This window comes from Camelus dromedarius, chromosome 1, assembly GCF_036321535.1.
Source record: "Camelus dromedarius isolate mCamDro1 chromosome 1, mCamDro1.pat, whole genome shotgun sequence".
Classification (NCBI taxonomy): Eukaryota; Metazoa; Chordata; class Mammalia; order Artiodactyla; family Camelidae; genus Camelus; species Camelus dromedarius.
This window is the reverse complement of record NC_087436.1, coordinates 74,598,438-74,618,444: the sequence shown is the minus strand read 5'-3', so window position 1 is coordinate 74,618,444 and position 20,007 is coordinate 74,598,438. Positions and strand designations below refer to the sequence as shown.

General features: G+C 42.2%; 1 protein-coding gene across 7 annotated transcripts in view; it reads right to left on the bottom strand.

Annotated features, from left to right (window-relative positions):
* Positions 1–6,048: 6,048 nt before the first annotated feature.
* SEPTIN11 (septin 11) overlaps positions 6,049–20,007 on the bottom strand; it is an 82,049-nt gene continuing 68,090 nt past the window's right edge. The window contains exons 8-11 of one of the 7 annotated variants that reach the window (XR_010380845.1): positions 16,702–16,834; positions 14,982–15,169; positions 9,117–11,534; positions 6,049–6,476 (exon numbers count right to left, since the gene is read on the bottom strand). Coding sequence is in view for 6 of the 7 variants with exons in the window: in XM_064485561.1 (XP_064341631.1) it covers positions 9,160–9,184; positions 14,982–15,169; positions 16,702–16,834 (346 nt within the window). In the remaining variant the exon portion in view is untranslated. The other 6 variants (XM_064485561.1, XM_064485560.1, XM_031471233.2 and 3 more) reach the window with 6 other exon arrangements.

Sequence of the window (20,007 nt, the reverse complement as noted above, 5' to 3'; positions counted from 1 at the left end):
CCTTTTTATCTCTTTTTTCTGCTTGTGAAGAGGTACAAGTTCCTGATTGGTTACATTGGTATTTCAACTATGGAAGATGATAAAAATCCTAATATATTTGCAGAAATAAAACATGAAGAAAGGGGGGTTTAAATGTGACTGTATTTAGGTTTTGACATAAGAATTTTTCCTTTATTATTTTCTAACTGGTGGTCTGTGACCTTCCAAACAGGAAATTCTCATCTTAAGGAACTGTGGTGGTAGGCATAGTCCCATATCTAGGTAACCTATCATTTTTAGCTCACTGATTTTGTTCTGATTTAGCAAAGCAAGAGTATTCTCAGGTCAGCATTTGAAAAATTCTTATTGTGGGATTGGTTACCTACTACTTGTGACCTTACAATCCAGTCAAAGATGAAACTTTTACTTACGTCCGAGTACAGGAAGTGTGAAGGAATATAAAAGAATGAACTGGTTTCCGGTGAGGATAGCATGAGGCTAGCTTTTTTTAAAACATAAAAAAAAATTCCAGTTATCCTAATCTTCATGTGGTTCTGTTTCTTAATTCTCCTGAATTGTGGAAGCTCCAAGTCTACAACTACAAATGTTCATCATTAAAATGAATGGCACTTAATTGTTACGTAGAAAGCTAGGGATAAAATTGAGTCTAAAGTCAGACTATTTCATTTGTAGTCCAGTTGCTACAGATTGTACAGAGGTTAGAAATAATTTTAATTTCTTGAGGTTTTCTAATCTTACGAAAAATTGATGGTAGATCAGTTTGGAAAATAGCATTGTTTTCATGGGAAACTGAATTGGGATGGTTGGGCAGCTAGGTCTAATGCTTCAAAGCATGTTTAACCTATAGTTCAGTTAAATAATAGTACTTTGGAGGCAGACCCTCCTGAGCACCCTCTCAGTTATATCTCCCTGCCACTGGCCCAGAGATCTGAGCTACCTTGGACTCCGTGAGGCCTGAACCCATGGTTTGAGGCAGAAAAAAGCAAATTATTCTTAAACAGTGTGGAACTTTTCATTAAGAATGTTCTTACTGTTAAAATTTAGCCTGTCCCAAGATAATTTGTCTTAAATCTTGGCATCAGATCACAAACTATTCTCTTTCAAGATTTGGAAACTTGAGGTTCATAGATCACAATTGCCTAATGCCCCTTGGTGTTTAGAAAATCTGTCATCCCCTGAAAGCTGTGCAAAGGCAAAGAATAAACTCGATGGGCATAAATTAGCTATTCTCTAATCCTCCATTCAATAGGAATAGGTTCAAGGGCATGGTACAGTTTTTGAAGATCACAGTAGTAGCAGCCAAATATTTACTTCCATTCTCTTTGCAGGATTGGTATGAAATTGGTTATTTGTTAAGAACTGAATGTTTTCTTCTACAGACAATGTCTTATATTAAGGTGGAGAGGAGGGCTGGGAAAGGAGAATGCTCTCAAATGCCAGTTAAAAAGACATGTAACTGATTTGTCAGAAATGTTTCTGACACTACGCCTTTGGCTCTGAAGAAAGCTGTAGTGTAGCTCCTCCCTCAGCCAAGCTGATGAGAACCTGAGCCTACATTCCTGCTGTTGAGAGAGTGTTAAGACATGGGTGTCTGTACGCCAAAAAGCATTATTTCTTTTCTCCTGTGTTGGTTCTAACAATGCATATGTGTGTCCTCTCTACTCTCTTTACATACCTGGATTTTGAAGATTTTTAATTCACTCATTCTGGAGTTCCTGAAACAAAGTAAGTTGTTTTTGAGCATTACTGCCGAAAGTAGCACAATATCCTTTCACTTAAAATGTGATTAAGCCACTGATGCTCAGCTAACGTAATGGTGAGGCATGCTATCTTTATCCTTAGGTAATTTGTACATTTTCAACTAGAAAGGGAAGAGTCTGTGACAAACATCCCCACAATCATCCTGGGAGATGGCTTCCCTGGTGTACATTCACAGGTTGCAGATTAGAGAATTGTCCGATGCCACATAGCTAAGAATTTTTAACAAGGCTCAACTTTTAACTTATCAAATACAAGGATAAAGCTTTGAGATATCATGAAGTTCTGTGTAACATGTAAGTATTACTTCTAAAGCCTTCAAAATGGTTGAAATTAGCCCTTATATAGCAGTAACAGAATGTCTCCTATGCCCATTGTTGTTCTGCGCTTTGGCCAGTAGGTGGCGCTTTTAGAAAAACAGCATCTTTTTAAGTTTCTGGGAGAAATTGGGCTTACTATCTGGGAATGAGCAGTTGAGCAGTTACTTCTTGTTGCTAAGAAATATACATCAGCAACATTTAGAGTTACAAGTTCACATCACTCAAGGCAGCGGAGGCCTGTGCGTGCAGGACTGGGAAAATTAGCAAAATCTGCCGTAGTTTGGGACAGAGAGGCTAGATATGTCTTACATCAAAAAAATGTTTGTACAAATTAAAAATCCTAATATTTGCAAGTTGTTTGGTCCTGTAAAATAACCTAGAAATACAATTAGAGTACTTGAAAATGGCCAAGTCCCAAAAGCTTGCTGCTTTCATTTTGAGTTAGATGTGACCAGTCATTAGGGCAGAAAAGATGAAGCACAGGCTTAGGAAGCACGGCTTGCATCAAGGAGTTAAAATGAAAGCTTTCTCTCACCATATTGATGAGTTTACAGACCTTCCTCTACTTATGACCAGTTTGCATCCTGATAAACTCATTAAGTTGAAAATACCTTAAGTCGAAAATGCGTTTAATGGACCTAAATCTTCCAAACATCATAGCTTAGCCTAATAGACCTTAAACATGCTCAGAACACTTGAGTTAACCCAGTGCTGGGCAAAGTCATCTTAAAGCCTATAACAAAGTGTTGACTATCTTACGGAATTTATTGAATACTGAGGTGAAAACAATGGTTCTAAGTATCCGTTGTTTACTTTCATGGTTGCATGGCTGACTGGGAGCTACCACTGCCCACCGAAATGGGAATATTCATAGCACATTAGCCCAGGAAAAGATCCAAATTCAGAAGGGCCGTTTCTATTGAATATGTATCGTTTTAACACCATCATAAAGTTTAAAAATCGTTAAGTCAAACCATCTTAAGTCAGGGACTATCTGCAGTGGTTTTTATGATGTAAGACCTGTGTGTTATACAGACGTAACTCTCCCTGTGCCATCTCTTGGTTATTGAAAAGGTGTCATAAGAGGTAACCAAGAGTATCTTATTGGAGAAATTTGAGACGAGCACACAACTCTTAGTATTTTAGTTTCCAGGAGCTTTCAAGTTAAGGCTGAAGCTCTCCCTTTCTCTTGACTCTTAAAGTACAACCTTCATAGCAAATCAAGTTCCAAAATTGTTGACCTATTTTGTGTTACACAACAGGAGGGCGCTAGAACAGCATGGGCCCAGTGGTTTCTCATTTCTCAAAAGCAGCTTAATTTATTAGGCAAGAGGACACTCCAGAAGGAAGGACAACCTAAAGAAACCACTAAAAAGCAACTTAGTGGGGGTGGGTTTTGCTTTCCAGACTATCTGCAACAATTTAGCATGGAAAGGGCTTACCTTTTCTTTCACTCCCCAAATTTGCTGTATGAGGCATACAGAGAGATGAGTGCAACTCAGTGCACAGCTGCATCCCCAGCACCTAAATTAGGTCTGGTGCAGTATGTAGAATAAAAAAGTATGGAGGGGGGTGGTGGGGAAGATGGAAGGATGGATGGGGATAAGGGGCAAGGAGAGCTAGAACTCAGCCCTTCAGAGTTCTAAAAGCATTGTGCAGGAAAGACATAGTAGCAGACTTTGTAGAATGTTATTGTGCACCCTCCCCCCTAGACACATTTTTGTTTTTTTGACAGGAACCAACCTTAGCCTCTGTTCTGTGTGCCATGATTTTGAAAGAAAGTTTCCATGGTAGACTGAAATGCCAATCAACTCATAGCACTGCAAGTAACCTTTGAGGCAGATGTGAAATCCACTTGTACCTCCCACGATGTTCCGCTAACAACCAAAAGATCTCATTTATATACAGCTACTTGTCAGAAAAGGTTGGAAGAGGAGGTGAGTGCATACTGAGGCTCACAATTAGTCTTTTCAGATTAACACATGCCATCTCTACACCAGCTCTGAGGATGCCAGCTGCTTGCTAGGGACTGATCTGAAAGCCAGATGGTATCAGACACAAGGACTAGGGACTCAAGTACAAGGATCTTCAAAGTGAGCCACACTGCCAACACTGTCAGGCCCCAGGGTGGAAGGATGACAGTCATCTGCAAAGCAAAAGGTTTTGCATAGAAATGTCATTTAAAATAAATTCAGAGCAAATTATGTACTTAATTTTTCAGATATCTAGAACTATTTACCTGAATGTTGGGCCTATGGTAGGCAGAAAGTTAACCCCAGTAACTAAGAAGAAAGTTTAGGCACAGCTAATGGGAAGAGTGTGGCCAAGCATATTGGGAAGGTGACCTAATTTTATCTGCCCCAGCTCAGCGCATACTAATGCAGAAGATCAGATCTCTCCTTTATACATGTGCTGTGTCAATTTCAAATAGACTATCTAGACTACACTTTCAGCAATAAGGCAGAGTCTGTATCTGAAGTCAAGTAAGATTTTTTTTTTTCAGACTGTAAGAAGGAAAAAAAAAAGCCTGTTACCATGGAAATAGGTTCAGATGACTCAATTCTTGCTTTTCAACAATCTAGCTTGGGATAAACGAATAATTTTTACTATTGACAATTAGCCCTGGGATGGTTTCATATCACTTAGTTGGTTAGCCAGGAGAACTTGAGAATCTACCAGTTTTATCAACACTTGAGAAAAGGAACCACCTGAAGCCAAATGCCAAATCACCAGAGGATAGCTGTGCACTTGACCAGTGATGTCCGTGATCCGCTTTCCCTAGATAACTGAACAGAAGCCAACCTACACATAATAGCCAGTTCCCCCACCCCCTCCCATTCAGATGATTACTGTTACACTTCCTCCAACCTGAGGACTAAAAAGGGAATAGCAGCAATAGACTACATGTATCTTTAAAAAGACAACTGCCTAATTTGATTTTTAAATGCTGCTCAAAAAATGTCTATAATCTGCAGAATGTTTTTAAAATGATAGGGTAAAGTTGATACTAAAATACTAAAAGAAAAAAAAAAGTTTAAAAATAAATCCAATGACTGTACTTAGTAATTGCAGTGGTTTCACACAATAGAACGTTTGTGTTTAACTTACAAAACTGATAGTGTGTCATGCTGTAGCATCAGCTAAGGAGTTGGTACCCAGCCATCCACCCCACCAAATCACTGGTCACGTCACTAGCAGATTTCTGTCCTTACAGATTGTGGTGTAGTATGGAGGGGATGGCTCTTGATTCCTATATTTTAATTATTTAATGGCTCAGATGAATCTAACTTTATTGTATTTAATTATAGTGTCTAAGTAAAGAAAGCCTCCTGCCAGCATGCTCATCCAATTGCTGTATATAACCTCTTCCCAAGAATCAAATAATTCAAGAGGCAGGGACTGCTGCTTCATTATTCCACCTTTCAACAGAAGCTTGTTCCCATTCTTAAATAGAGGGGAACATTCCAAATGCAACGCATGCCATCAATATCCACCTACTGTGGGGCTGAAAAAGGGTAGAAAGAAGCAAAGACTATTGACAAGTTAGGAAATTAAAAGATAACTTAATTGCATGTCCATGCTCTAATAAAATAGAAATAGATCTGAAAATTGTCCCTTGACTATGAAAACTGCCCCAAAGAGGTGACTGCTAATAAAGTCATCTAGACCTGAACCTCGCCTATCACAAACAGGTCAGCATTAGAAATCACAGACTCATCTGGCAGAAAGAAGTGTGTGTTTGCATGTGGGTGTTGTAAGTGATTTCCAGCAGATTTTTTTTGCAGACACTGGAGAAAGCCACCTGAGTAACTGGTAAATGTGGGTCAGAACCACTGTCAATGCTGCTGTTGTCTGGGACAGGATATGTACTTGCTCGGGATTTGTGTCCCATGGTCCAGGACACAAAAACTCTGGACACAAGGTAAAGAAGAGCTTCACAATAAATAAAAAGGCAGGGATGGGCCAGAAAGTTGTTTTAAGGTACCTTTAAATATAAATTGAGTCCCAGAGGCAGAAAAGTCATCTACCCAACACTGGCACATTTTAAAAACATGATTAAGACTTGTAGGTCAAACCCCAGTGACAACACAGGGATTTTTTTGTGTCAGAGAGGAGGAGACAGAATCTTGAACAGAATTCTGACTTAAACGTCACTTAAATTTCCCCTTGAGCTTAAAACTGGCATAATTTTGATACCAAAACTAAGTTTGAATAACCAATACATAAACCAGAACTGGCTACGTAGAAAAAAAATTTTTTTTCCAAAACAGAATCCCAAACCAAAAAAAACTTATATAAGGGGTGCAGATAACAGAAAAAGAGTCAAATAAAACAACAGTGGTTCCTGAATTTAAAGGAAGGATGCCCACTTCTCTCTCTCAAGAGGCAGACGGTCAGCTGAAAAATAAAAACATTGTATCAATAGAACACTCCAAATTTAAAAATTGCAGCCATCTTTGTTCATGCAATATCAAATGTTTAAAAGAAAAAATCCCAAACCTCAAAACAACCCATAAAACTAACAAAAGGAAGGAGAACTGTTGCCCAGATCTCATGACCTGATTGATGGTTGAGGGTCCTGATGGGGCTGTTGAGAATGTCGCTCATGGGACAGAGAGGTCTGGAGTTAACATGAGATCAAGTTTGTGGACCCTCAGATTGGGGTACGTGCTGTCTTCAGTCCGTGAGTTCTTGGGTCAGCAGCTTCAAGAACATGACAGCTAAGCAAGAGGATCCCAGCACATGGCTACCTCGGGTTTTAGCCCAAGTTCTCTGTTTCACTCAATTTCCTTTTAAGTAGTATTATTAGGTATTACTGGTTTTGGTGGTGAAAAGTCACTTTAGTAACCACTATGGGCAGTGGTTTGTAAACAGACATTGACAAATACAAACAGCAGTGCAATATTTGACCCAGACTTTAAAAGAATAGGAGGCGATGGTGGAAATGAGGTAACTCTTCCCCAACACGTGTGAACAGACAGCTCCTGCTCTTCTAATGCTCTATGTCCATTAGGAGAGAGTAGGGCTTGTCAACAGGATGGTTACATAAAGAAGAAGCTACAGAAGAGAAAAAAGAGAGGTTCAGATTCAAATTTGTTTCTTAAAAGACTTAAAAAAAAAAAAAAAGGAGCTTCTCTACAACGAACTGTGGAAGAACAGCAGTGTGTCAATTAAAGGGATGACTTCCTCGAGTGCGGCTGAGGGGAGAGCAGCAGCAGCAACGCTGGCAGCAGAGGCTGGGGAAGAAGAGGATGCCTCAGCTGGGCCTGGGGGCAGTGGGGCGCCAGGGGACACTGATCAGAGCGGAAGGGGATGGGAATGAGGGGGGGAAGGGGGTAGAGAAGGTGGCAGAGACTCTGTGCGAAGTACAAGACACCACATGGCAAGCATCTTGGAGGAGTTGCTGCTGCCCAGATGGTAGCGTTTGAAGTCCAGACAAGGCAGGAAAGCACGAGACTCTCATCCCTATTTCTTTTATCCATTATAATAAGCACGTGTACATTTGCATATCAAACAGTGACTAAAAAGAACTCACAAAAGGGCACACAATGTTTGGGTAAAAATATATTTTCCCCTACTTTATGTCTTGGCACTAGTGATATATGCATAGATTACCTGTCCACTCTCCTACCTTAACAGACACCAAGTTACTGAGCACGTTTGCTAAGTGATTACTTTCATACTTGAAAAAAAAATGATATACTTCACAACAGTACAATTATTTTAGTTTTTTAAAAAAGACAAGTGTCTAACATGCGGTTTACATATATGACAATTCTGCATTAACACTGAAAGTAGATTACACAACAGTTTTAAAAACACATTGGTTATTTTCAAACAGCAAAATGACAATGATCTACAGCTACAATTTAAGGCAAATCAGGATATTTTAAAATTAAGAAATAGACAAACGTTCTAATGCTGTTCACAGCTTAATTTTCAATTTATTTAAAAAATTCCCTTCATACCTACATACAATCTAGACTTTGTAGGTCATCATTTCCCCTAAAGAGTCATCACACATGTATCCTATCGATGGAACCAAGACTTCTGGAAGCTGAGACCTGACAGCTTGAGACACTTGCAAATGGCAAAGCAAAGGGATCTGAATGGACAGTTTTGGTAGGACCACACAGAGACAGTATGACATGGGCTGGAAACAGCTGAAAAACTTGATTCAACAGTTAGTATATGAGACACTCATGGATATGTCAAGAAAGTGAGGAAACCAAGTCTATTTGAGGTGCACAAGATAGAAAGAGTAAGAGTTAGTGCTGGTGAGATCACAAAGCAGAGAAGGAAAAGAAGTAACCTGTGCCCAGCCTTACGTTAAATGTTCCCCTGGTTGAGGTGCCCTTTCAGGACAAAACCTTGGTTAATTAAAAAAGAGCCTAAGCTAGGAAAACATAGTCTCTCAACTGCCAGTAAATTCTCATAAATGCTTTTCCATCACCTCCTACTGCACTTACAACAGTTAAGGGCATCTGAAGTCCAGAAGAAGCAAAAAGATGGTCATTATGGTTGAACAAAAGATGGGAGAGGCCAGCTAGTGTTGTCTGGCCAAAAAAAAAAAAAAAAAAAGAGGTGATCATTGCTGGTAGTTAGCTCCAGGGAAAGACCATTAAACAAGATCACCAAAAAATGAAGCAGTCATCAAGGCAACCCAGCATAAAATAATTTTTCCTCTTGATTTTCCCCAGCGGAAGCTTTCTCATTCTAGCTTTATTTACACAGTGAGACCAAGGACCCTCTGTAGTATCCAATGAACCCACAATGCTGTGTAGAACACAGACTGGGACTAATGATTTCTGACTTCCATACTGATATCAAGGAAAAGTTGAATCTACGTGTTTCTTGTGAAAAAGATATAAATGTAGGCTGTTTTGAATATATTTAGTTTTTTTTTTTTTAAACAAAGGCTACTCAAACCAATACCTCCCTTTCCCCACTCTGGGGGAAAAAATCCACCTATCCCATTTGTTTCTCTAATTTAAAAAGGTCAGAAAGATCTCAAAGGTTTCTTACTACCGTACTTACATGCAAAGGCGAAAGCACATCCAGTTAGATTTGAGGGTATCATTTATTCCGTGCAGAGCCAAGGACTACTGTGAAAAAAGGCACAGATACAGAAAAAGAGAGGGCAGCAATAACAAACCAAACAGGGCCAGGGAGCGGGGGGAGAAAAAGTTCAGAAGCAATGAATTTTTAAAAAAAGCTGCTATCTGTCTCCTTTGACCTTTTATTCCCTGACTCTCCATATGATATATTTTGCTGTGAAAAATTTAATGGGAAAAAAAGGAATCAATCCAATCAACAATCTTGGAATCAAAAAGTCAGCTGGATGCCTTTCATGGCAAGGCTCACTGTGAAAAGGCTGTAGTGATGCGTGTAAAATGATCATTTTTCAAGTGATGCATGTTTAGAATTTAGAAGTGTATTTTCTGTGACAAGACACAAAAATGCTCACGCAAGCAGTGGTTGGAACAAGCGTACAGCACACGGATTCAAGCTTCGGTCTGGTGCACAGCATCTGAGCAAATTCAGCCCCTGGTTAGACCCAGCATGCCATCTCAGCTTTGGCCGCACCACAGCTAGCTTCAGACTGGAACCAGTAAGAAACAAAAGCAAAAACAAAAACATTGCCCCAGTAGCTCCTAAGTCTGTCTTTACACCACTATTGCTGCTTCTGGTTTGCGGTTTCTGCAACAGCTTATTTTCGCTTCAATGAAATTGATTTCTGACTTTGCCTAATTAAGCCTAAATCAGTTCATGGAAGACCAGTCCTTCTTTCCCTAAGAGTGTGGTTGAGGATAAAGAGAAGTGGAGGAGGGGGATCTTTACTGGAATCAACTAGAGACTTAGTAATTAAAAAAAAAAAAAGGTGTACATATGTGTGCAGAGGTACAGCGTATTCTGTCCTACTTGCTTAACGTATGACTCATGAAGGCCAAAAGGAAAACGCAGAGGTGAAATACCAGGTTCATGAGAAGCGTTCTGCTTTCAAGAACGCAACAGGAGACGACGGAGTCAGAGAGAAAACGGAGAGTATCCCATTATTACAGGGGAAAAAAATCAAGATGACAGGTTAAACCTCACAAATGAAAAGTACAGAAAAGAGATCAGATATGCCCTTTTCCGTACAAACTTGGCGTGCAGTCTGTGCCCTGGCACATGGCTAAGTCCCTATCCTCGGTGATGGGGCGACAAGACTTAGACATGAACAGCAGGGGGTCCTGGAGAGGGAAAAGGGGAGGCCATTCCTTTGAGACAACTGGGTTGGAAAGACCAGTGGTTCTGTTCCTCCCTCTCTTTGTTGCCAAACATCAGAAGGAGACTAGGCAAGGAGGCTGGACGTGAAGTCGGATGTCTGCCGTCTCGACTCATGGGTTTGGGTACGTGTTTCTTTCCACTTGTACCTCACGGTCCCCTCAAATTGTGCTGCAGGTGATGCCGTTCATCACAGATTTGCTATTTTAAGTATTTCTGGAAAATTTCTCCTCATAATTATTGAAAAATGTTCTTAGAAGCACTGTCACCCTGGAATCAGTCATGAGACCCTCCCCCTCAGCCTACTGAGAGCAAATTGAGGTGTGTTTATGAAAGACCGGATTTTGTAAAGTAATAAGTAGGTCGTGGAAAGCCCATCATCCTTGGTGGAAGATTCTCTGGCTAAGCCACGTTGTCTGATCTGACCCTGGAGATGGCTCTCTGTGAGAGGGTCAAGGGCACCCCAATAAAGCTGTACGTCATCCTGGTTTCCTTATTACAACCAGCTTGGCCAGGATTTGAGAGATGGGGGTTCAGACACATTTCTAAAGCCATTAAGAGGAGACAGTCAGTCTGAACAGACCCACAACCCAGGCCAAATAATGTTACCATGGTAATAAAAAATCCACGCAAGGGTCAAGGTCAGGTAAGGCTTACCCACCGTTCTGCCTGCAGACAGAGCTACCTTGCTTTGGGGCAGGTATGGAGGAGAGACAGAGGGCGTTCAGGGCCTTGGCCATCATGGAGATGAGTGATCAAGAAAAGCAAGAGGTTGTCATGGCTATCCAGGTTTATAGTTCAGCTGCTGAGGTGGTGAGAGGTTTTTCCTGCCAGAGGTACATGGAGCAATTTAGCCTCCTCCCCTCAGTCCAAAGCCACACACGAGTAACAGGACAGGCGTGCTTCCTGCCGCCACTCTGAACAGGCAGACAAGGCAAACCATCGGCTTTCCAGAAACCCAGTCAGCGGCACATAGCTTTTGCTGCCGTTCCCTTGTTCTATCATTTCCCACAACCCAACAACATTCAGCACAATGAGTTAATAGTTATATGGTGTCTGGGGAAGGGTAAAAAAAAATAAAAAAAAAAAACAAAACAAAAGGACACAGATGGCAGAGATACAATATTACTGCAAAAGCAGGTGAATGCGGACCATCCTTGGCTTGCCAGGCTTTATGTGAAGCTTGCACTGCAAGTTAAAAAACAAAACAAAAAAGTTAGAAATAATAATAAATTAAAAAGAAGGAAAATTAGGAGCGCCAGCACCAGCATTTGGTGATGGTGACTGCTCATGCAATGATTATGGGATTGACAGAAATTAAAACCAAACACTCGAGTAAGCTATTCTACATGACGAGCAAAAGCAAAATTTTAATACCAAATTAAAGAACACATGGTTAGTTTCCATCTGCATGTAACTGCAAATTCATGGGTGACTTCTTGAAACCACTATGTATTCTAGTGGAAGGATTTGTGGTTTGATTTTCATCTTCTCAAGTAACACAAAACCATTATTGGTTAGATTTGGGCACCACATTGGTACTGAATAGGAGCTGCATCTTCTATGTCTGAGCTGCTGGAGTCAGAGAATAAATACACAATAAATGTCTTTGAACAATTAACTTGGGGACTGGAATAGAGTGGATGGAGGGCATGCTACTCATCTACTTGGGGTGGCGGGAAAAAGGACGATCGTTATGTGGTTACAGCAAGAGCAATGACAGGAGACGCCCCCTCTTAGGTATAAAGCAACGCAAAATCCAACATCCACATGTCTAAGATTAGGCAAGTCCAAAACATGCAACTTCATTCCTTAGCAAGAATCAAAATATTTTTTTAAAAAAGAAAAGATGAGTGGATGGTTGTGTAAAGTATAGTTATCAGATGCCAGGTACAGTTTTAAAATGACAGATTTTAAAACTCTCTTTTGGAATGGATGCAACTTGCCTGCTGGCCACTGTGCAGCGTTTTCAGCAAAGATGAACACTGTCTACTGAACAACTTACCCTCGGGCAGTCCCACCACTGAGGTGTAGCCGCAAACAAGGAAAGTGACTTGGTGGCCAGAGATGGCAGGAGGTGGGGTCCAGCTAATGGCAGTGCCAGGGTTAGCCCTAGCTTGTCTGTAATCTTAGGAAATGTTATATGCTCTCATGCCACTAGAGGTCAAGGAGAAGTACAAAGCCTTACCTACGTTACAGAGGGAGCATGTCAGTAGAATAGAAAAAACAGAATTTAAAACTATTAGAAAAACTCAGTTCAGCTCTGAGGTGGATACAAGCAGGTGAAGGAATAAACATCTTTTAAAAAATTTTCTCCCTCAAACAGAGCCAGCTCCTAAGTGGCAGGTGTGGCCACCCCAGCATCTCCTCCAGCTGCGGGCGGAGGAAAGGGCCTCCCATTTATTTTCAAAATACTGCTCTGGGTACCCTGGTAACTGTCTTTCTGTGGTACTCTCTGACCAAAACTCCCCCCTGGTAGGAAGAGGAGAGTTGCAGTTGCTTTCACTGTTCAAATGGGAAAGTCTGAAGGTTAAGAACCTCGGAGAAGTTGCCAAAAAATACTTGCTGTCATCAGGCCCAAAATCTGGTGATTACTGTGCACCAAATTAAGTCTAATTCCATTCATTGAAATTGAGAATGTATAAATAAGGCTAAAATACAATTCACACATACTTCACTTAAACTTGAAAAGCACTGTACATTGCTAAGGCCAGAGGTTGGCAAGAAAATAACCAAAAACGTTCAAAAGGACAAGAAAAACCTCCCTACACGGGGAAGTCTGCTACTAGATAAGACTTTTTTTGTAGTGGAGGCACAATACTGCTCAGCTCTTGGAATTTTTATTGCTTAAAGGCACATCCAGTATACATGAAATATCCTTGGAACATTGCTGGTCTTTGATAAACATTTTTAGTTCTAAAACATGTACCTTTACGCACTTTAGTGCTTCAGGGTAAGAAAAACTTGACCTTGGGTTTCCTAAACCGAGTCAGCAGCTTTTTCTGTTTCATTCATGCCTATAGATACACACACACACACACACACACACACACACACACACACACACACACCTATTTTTATCTTGGGTTAGTCTGGATCAACAAGGGTAGGACGCCAAATGGCTTTCATTCTGTCTTCACTGGAAGAGTCACTAATCTCTGAACCTGCATGGGGAACATCACCATGAGTGACCGACGCTCTCTCAACATGAGTAGCTACAAAGTGCTTTCTTGAACCGGATTATCTAGGCAACTGCTACTCTCAGAATTAATCCAGTATAACTAAATTTTCAGCCTCTGGAGTCCTTTGATCACTTGGGTCTAGATCAACCCTATTCAAATCACAGCTCACCTCCACCACCTACTTTCTATTGCTTAGGAAAGCTGCTGGCTCCCCTGCACCCTTCAGCCAGCTTCTGCTGTCTCAGGGCTTGGAAAGTCAAAGTTTGTAAAGCAGAATTTCAAGCTCCGTGTGTCACTGTGGCAGTGCATTTTGGCTCAGGGGCGAGAGCCTGCGTGTTCACCGAGACCACGTGAACACCACCATCATGCTCGCTCCCCCGTGAGTGGACTCAACTACTGTGCAGGCTCAATCCTGTCTGCTATATATGTTTAAGAATGTAATTCTTTGCCTACTCAAGTACCAACAGTTTTACTCAGTTGTCAGTCTTTCCCCTAGAACCTTAGCATCTAAGGATGAAGAGCGAGAATCCTAAAACACGCTCTGAGCTGCCTTCTCGCTGCCCTCAGAGGACTGCACGTTAAACACAAGAGGGCGGCCTCTGTGGGTTCCCCACCTGGCTACCACCAAGGTTTTCCTCAAAGGTGTCTTATTGACCATTGAGCCTACTGTCAAATCAATAGAATAATTGCCATCAAATTATTGGCCCTTTCTGGCCTTTAACGTGATTTGATGTAAAGTTTCAAATCACAGGATTTCCAGGAAGGTGCAAGTCTCCCACTGGATTCAGACTGCTGCTGATGAAGTATCATAGGGAGTGGCAACTCAAGAGCAGAATCTGACCCTTTCACATTCAATCAAGGCCATATTTTAAAATGGTTTTTTGGGTGGGTGTAAGCGTATCTTGGGAGTTCATGGAGGTGACTTAATTAGATGGGCATTTTGAGCTCATTTTCACAATAAAATAATTCATAATCTTGAATCTAGAGGAAAACTTGGCCACTAGCATTTCGTCTGAATTGTTCATTCTGAGAACAAGACTTCCAACGACTGGCTTATCAAGCCTTATGACAGAGACTAGAAAAATAATCCTATCAATCATAATTTAGGGTGCTCTTTATCAAGAGCCATGAGGATTGTCTCCAGAGAGTAGTGGAGAGAAATGCGCTGTCTTCTCAAGAGTCCTAGTGTTGGTGCAGAAGATGCTACTGGAGACGACAGGTTCCTGCAGTCCTGATTGCTTGGTCGTGTGGTCAAGTTTTACCAATTAACATCTGTGTACCCTTTAGAAATATTTTAAAAACCTTTATCGTCTTCCCTGCACTGTAGAGAAAATACTTGCTTTGATCTTTCTAGTAACAGACCAGTTTCCAGTCTGTAAATGGGAAAAGTAGAGACATGCAAGAGGAATCAACTGTTAGAAGGCCCCGCTGCCTGGGGGCGACACCTGCTTACTTTTTCTTATCCTTGTCTTTCTTGGTTTGCTGGGCCCCAGCCTGCTGGGCCTGGGACTGAAGCAGCTGAGCTGCCGCCTTCTTCTTCTGGAAATTGTTCACCTCCTCCTCCAGCTCCTTCTTCTTGTCTTCCACTTTCTTCTTCTCTTCTTGGTGTGTCCGTTTTAGGAGGTCGAACTTCTCGTGGAGCTGGGGAGAAGAGGAGGACACGCTTGGTGGCGGGAACGGGACGCTCACTGGTATAAGGCTGTCTGGGTCTCTTCTGAGCCAGAACACGGGCGGCGCCACGTTTAATTACACGAGTGAGGTGCCGTCCGCGCTGAGCCAGGCTGAGATGGTGACCAGCAGCCCTCGGAGCCCTGTGCTCCTTTGGGACTTGGATGCCTTAGGACTTAGGGGAATTCTGGTGCACTTTTTCTGATAATACATGTTCAGGGGAGAGTATAGCTCAAGTGGTAGAGCACATGCTTAGCATACAGAAGGTCCTGGGTTCAATCCCCACTCCCTCCTCTAAAAGTAAATAAACCTAATTACCCCCTCCCATTAAAAAAAAAAAAAAAGAAGAGGAGGAAGAAAGGAGGAGAAGAAGAAGAAACATATTCATCATAAAAAACATAAAGAAGAAAATAAAAATTCTCCTTGCTTCTAGTAAGAAACTCACCCTAGTGGTAAAAGTTCTTTCCTTCTGATCCTTTTTTGAAATATATAATATACATTTACTGAGAGACTTAACACAGTGACTACAGATTTACATGTATGTGCGACATACATACATACTATTCAAATTAAGAATAATATGTGAAGTTTCTGGCCCTAGACAAATTGAATTTAGAAAATTATCACAATGCAGAAACAAAAACTGGAAGGAAAGAAGGACGGGAGGGAGGGAGGGAGGGAAGGAGGGAGGTCATTCTCACTAGATAATTCTAGATTTTTACCCAGCATCTGCTTGGTACTTAAAGCCAACAGCAAATAAGGCTCAACTTTCCTCTCTCCGCAGCAAAACTATGTTGAGTGCTTAGCTATTTAAATAACGTCTGAGTTTCAGGAGTCTTTATAAAGATAAATCAAAAGGGGATGATGATGAAATGACTGAGACAATTCCACTTGGAAGTGCACCAAGCAGCAGGTCAAGCACTTGAGATGCTCAGCATCCACCATCAAAGGCAAACACACTTCTCGCCCTCTCAGTGGCGTGAGCGCTACAGCAGACTTCCGCTTGAGCCTCTAGGAAGCAGTTACCCTGGCCTGGGAGTCAGCGGGACACCAGAGCAGGGAGTGTGCGCCCCAAAGGGACGCGTGGGCACAAACGTGGCAGCCGGAGCCCAGCCCCGTCAGACAGTGGCCCAGGGCCCTCGCCGCTTAGTTCACCAAGTTGGCTGATAGGCTGAGACAATAATAATAGTCCTAGAATCCCAGAGCTTGCATTTCAGCACCTGTAAATGGAGGGAACACAGAGCTACAAGGAGGCGGGGTCAGGTCTGGAGATGCAGGGTCTAGTGTCAGTCTTGGCTGCGCTGCTAACTCGGTATGTGACTGCATACATCGCGTAACCTTTATGACTCTCGGTTTTAGCAGCTGTAAAATGGGGACAAGACTAGCTGACCTACTCCTCTTACAGGTTAGTAGGCCACGCCCGGGACGAAATACACGCAGAAAGCATTTAGAATGGCATGGAGTCCTGGCTGTCTCTCTCCCTGGACAGAGGACGGATGGCTCACCTCTTTCTCCGCCTCTTTCAGTTCAGCTTCTTTCTCCTTCACTCTCATAACAAACATCTGTCTCATTTCTTCTTCTTTCTTCTGAAGTTCTCCCAGAAATTCATTCCTTTTGGCTTCATATGTCTCCTGAAGACTATTTAAAAGCCACAAACCAAGGACAGTGTCATGAAGTTGCAGAACAAGACATTTTGGTTTATACCATTTCTACCCAATCACTTCCCTGGAACAGATAAAACTGCCACTCACCGGGTTTAAGGACACACAAAATGGCACCATCTTCTTTTCAGTTACGTGACAAACAGAAAGACAAGCGCATCAGGAACCAGAGAGGAGGCAATGAGCACAGCGCAGCACTAATGGGGTGTCTCCTCCCGGCCAAGCTGTAGCCCACATATTGTCACAAAGGGGAAGCCCAGGCTGGCCAGCGACTCCCGGATCAGTACCAGGTAGACACTGAAGATGGGATTCAGAATTTCAGAAGATGGAGGGGGCACAGGGAGAGGAATGCATCAGCCAGGGAACCAGGCAGATCCCAGCTTGGATTCTGGCCACAGCAACTTACTGATCTGGGGAAGGGTGTGGCCTCTCAGCCTCAGGGTTCTTTGTAGGAGATGTGGATACAATGCCTTCTGGGGAGATGATTATAGGAGTAAAATGTGGGCAGAGTGAGTAAAGCATGCGACACAGCCTAAGGGCTGAATAAATGTCACCTCCCCCATTCATCTCCTTCCAGAACTCAATTTAGAACACAGCCTCAGGGATCCATCTAAAGAGACAATAGTGTATCTAAAGATACTACAGAAAATTGCTACTCTCCCAGCCAGAGTACCAATGGTAAACAGAGCAGGGAGGAATTTTATTTTTATTTTAAACCTCATCCTCCTCCTGACTGTCTACAGAACCCAGGGCCCAATATTTTAAAGCAAATGCCATGACTCAGTTTTATCTCCAAGTCAGAACAAATATATTTACAAAAAAAAAATCCCCTTCGGTAACACAACTTAGAGAAACAGACACCCAAACCTGCACTCGCACAAACAGAGAAACATCTGCGGCTAAGTGCCACTTCTCTCTCTCCCTTGCACTTCCCTAGAACAAGAGTTGTTAACAGTAATACAAGCCTGCAGGATTAGCCACCTTTCCCTGGGCACCAAGTTCATCCCAAGTGCTCACTCCAAAGCGGACAGCACCTGTGGATGACCCCAGGCTCCATGCAGAGCCAGCCCAGCATTCACACTTGTCCATTCAGAAGGAGAAAAAGGACATTCAGCTGTAGGGAAGCATGTGCATGTAGATATACATTCACAAAGAGCTAAACACTTACAAACTGTATTAATTAGGATTGTTTAGACTTCTTTCATCAACACTTTTACTGGTGGATGAAGAAATAAGTTCTCCTGCCCTCAGGAATGTCAACATTACCTGTTCATGGACAAACACGAGTTTAGAGTTTCTGGAGGTGTCTTTAGCTCTTTCATTATCTTATGAGACAAAAGCACATTTGGCCAGCGTTACTGTTGGCCAATATAAATAGTAATAATTGGACTTGAAATTTAAGCTACGTAGCCACAGAGATATAGAAATGTATTGATAATAAAAATATAGAAAATTGTTCGCGCCTCACTCGGAAAAGGGTGTTAATAACTACAATAAAAATTGAGTTGTAAGGGCTAAAAATTGGAAGGTGTCATCACTTTAGGTATCTGAGAGGATGACACAGAACCAGTTCATGAGTTTGATTTTGCTCATCAGCTTCTAATAAGCTCTTCATCACTATTATTTGGGTCAGAACTGCCAAAGGCAGAGGATGACTTGTCCCTGCTATGAAATTTGGGGGGAAAGCCCGTTTTTGTCGATTTTAAGATAATAAATACACCCCCCTCTTCTTTCCAACAAGCAATGGAACACCGATTCTAGAAACACTACCAAGAAACATGACCCAAAATGTGTTCCAGAGATTGCTTGTTTCAAGAAATCTTCACAGGAGGGATTCCCAAGTCAAAAAAATAAAAGGGAAAAGCCACGCGTGACCCCCTTTCAGTGAGTCACAGTGCGTGGTGGCTCCCACGTCCAGCAGCAGGTCAGGACCACCTGGGCACGTTTAACTGGACTTCTCTAAATGCAGTTTCCTAACTCCACTCCTGGAGATGCTGATTCAGGATGTCAGGCGAAGGCAAAGTAATCTGTATTTTTCAAGTGCTTCCAGGTGACTTGATGTAACTAGCCTGCCAACCATTGTTTGTCTTAAATGCTCAGAGAAGTCCTTCAATTTTATAAAAACAAAAAACAAACAAACCTGTTTTAGTTGACTCACTTGGACCTCCCCAAATTTGTTTAATCATGGAAACTTTTGCTAAGTCACCTACAGAGAGAATGTCCTTTGGGGAAAGCTACCGGGGGATTCTAAGAACTCGTGGGATAACTCTGCCTACTCCAGTCCCAGCCACTACCTAGTTCGGGCTCCAGTTTCTGGAGACACGTTTTTCAAACTATGGGTCACAACCCAGTTGAGAGTCTTAGCCTAAATGTAAAAAGAAAAAGTTTAGAGAACAGGATAGAAGAAACCCGAATGCAATGCAAACAATAAGAGCAGGTATTACTTCATGGAATGCATACATTGGATCAGGACACACAACATGTTTCGTAGTGAAGGTTGCGGCCCAAAGTTGGAAAGCACGTGTCCTCGAGAAAGATTAAGGAACAAGATGGTCTCAGCAAACGCAGCTTATTAGACGGCACCCAGGCATGTGAATCAGCTCGGGAACTATGCATTAGAAATAAGCCCCCTATGAGAAAGAAATCATAACACCTCCCTCCAAGGAGTCCACTGCAGTGCGTTTCCGAGAAGTGACTTGGAGCAGCCACGGCCTTCCCAGGTCCTACTCCCCAGGTGCCGCAGAAATCCTTGCATCAACGAGAGACACCAGACACCCTCCCCAATGCTTCCAGCCAGTAAAAACCAGCCCAGAAGGAACTGGTCCTGTATCATCCTCTCAGAGACCTGAAGTGATGATACCTTTTGCAATTTTGAGCCCTTCTAACTTAACTTTTAATTGTAGTTATTAACAACCTTTTCCAAGTGAGAAGTGAACAATTTTCTCATGAGGTTTTAGGATGGTTTAAAATAGGCTTTTATCTTCTCATTTCCTCTTAGCCTTCATACAGGCAGGTTTTACTCCTGGAGGTCCATGGAAGGGGGAGCGAATTCACACAGCACAACTCTCTCCCTGTCACGTCTCCCGGAACCAGACCATGGAGGACAGGCCGGAGCATCACACGTCACTGGTGTCCATGGAGGAACTTACA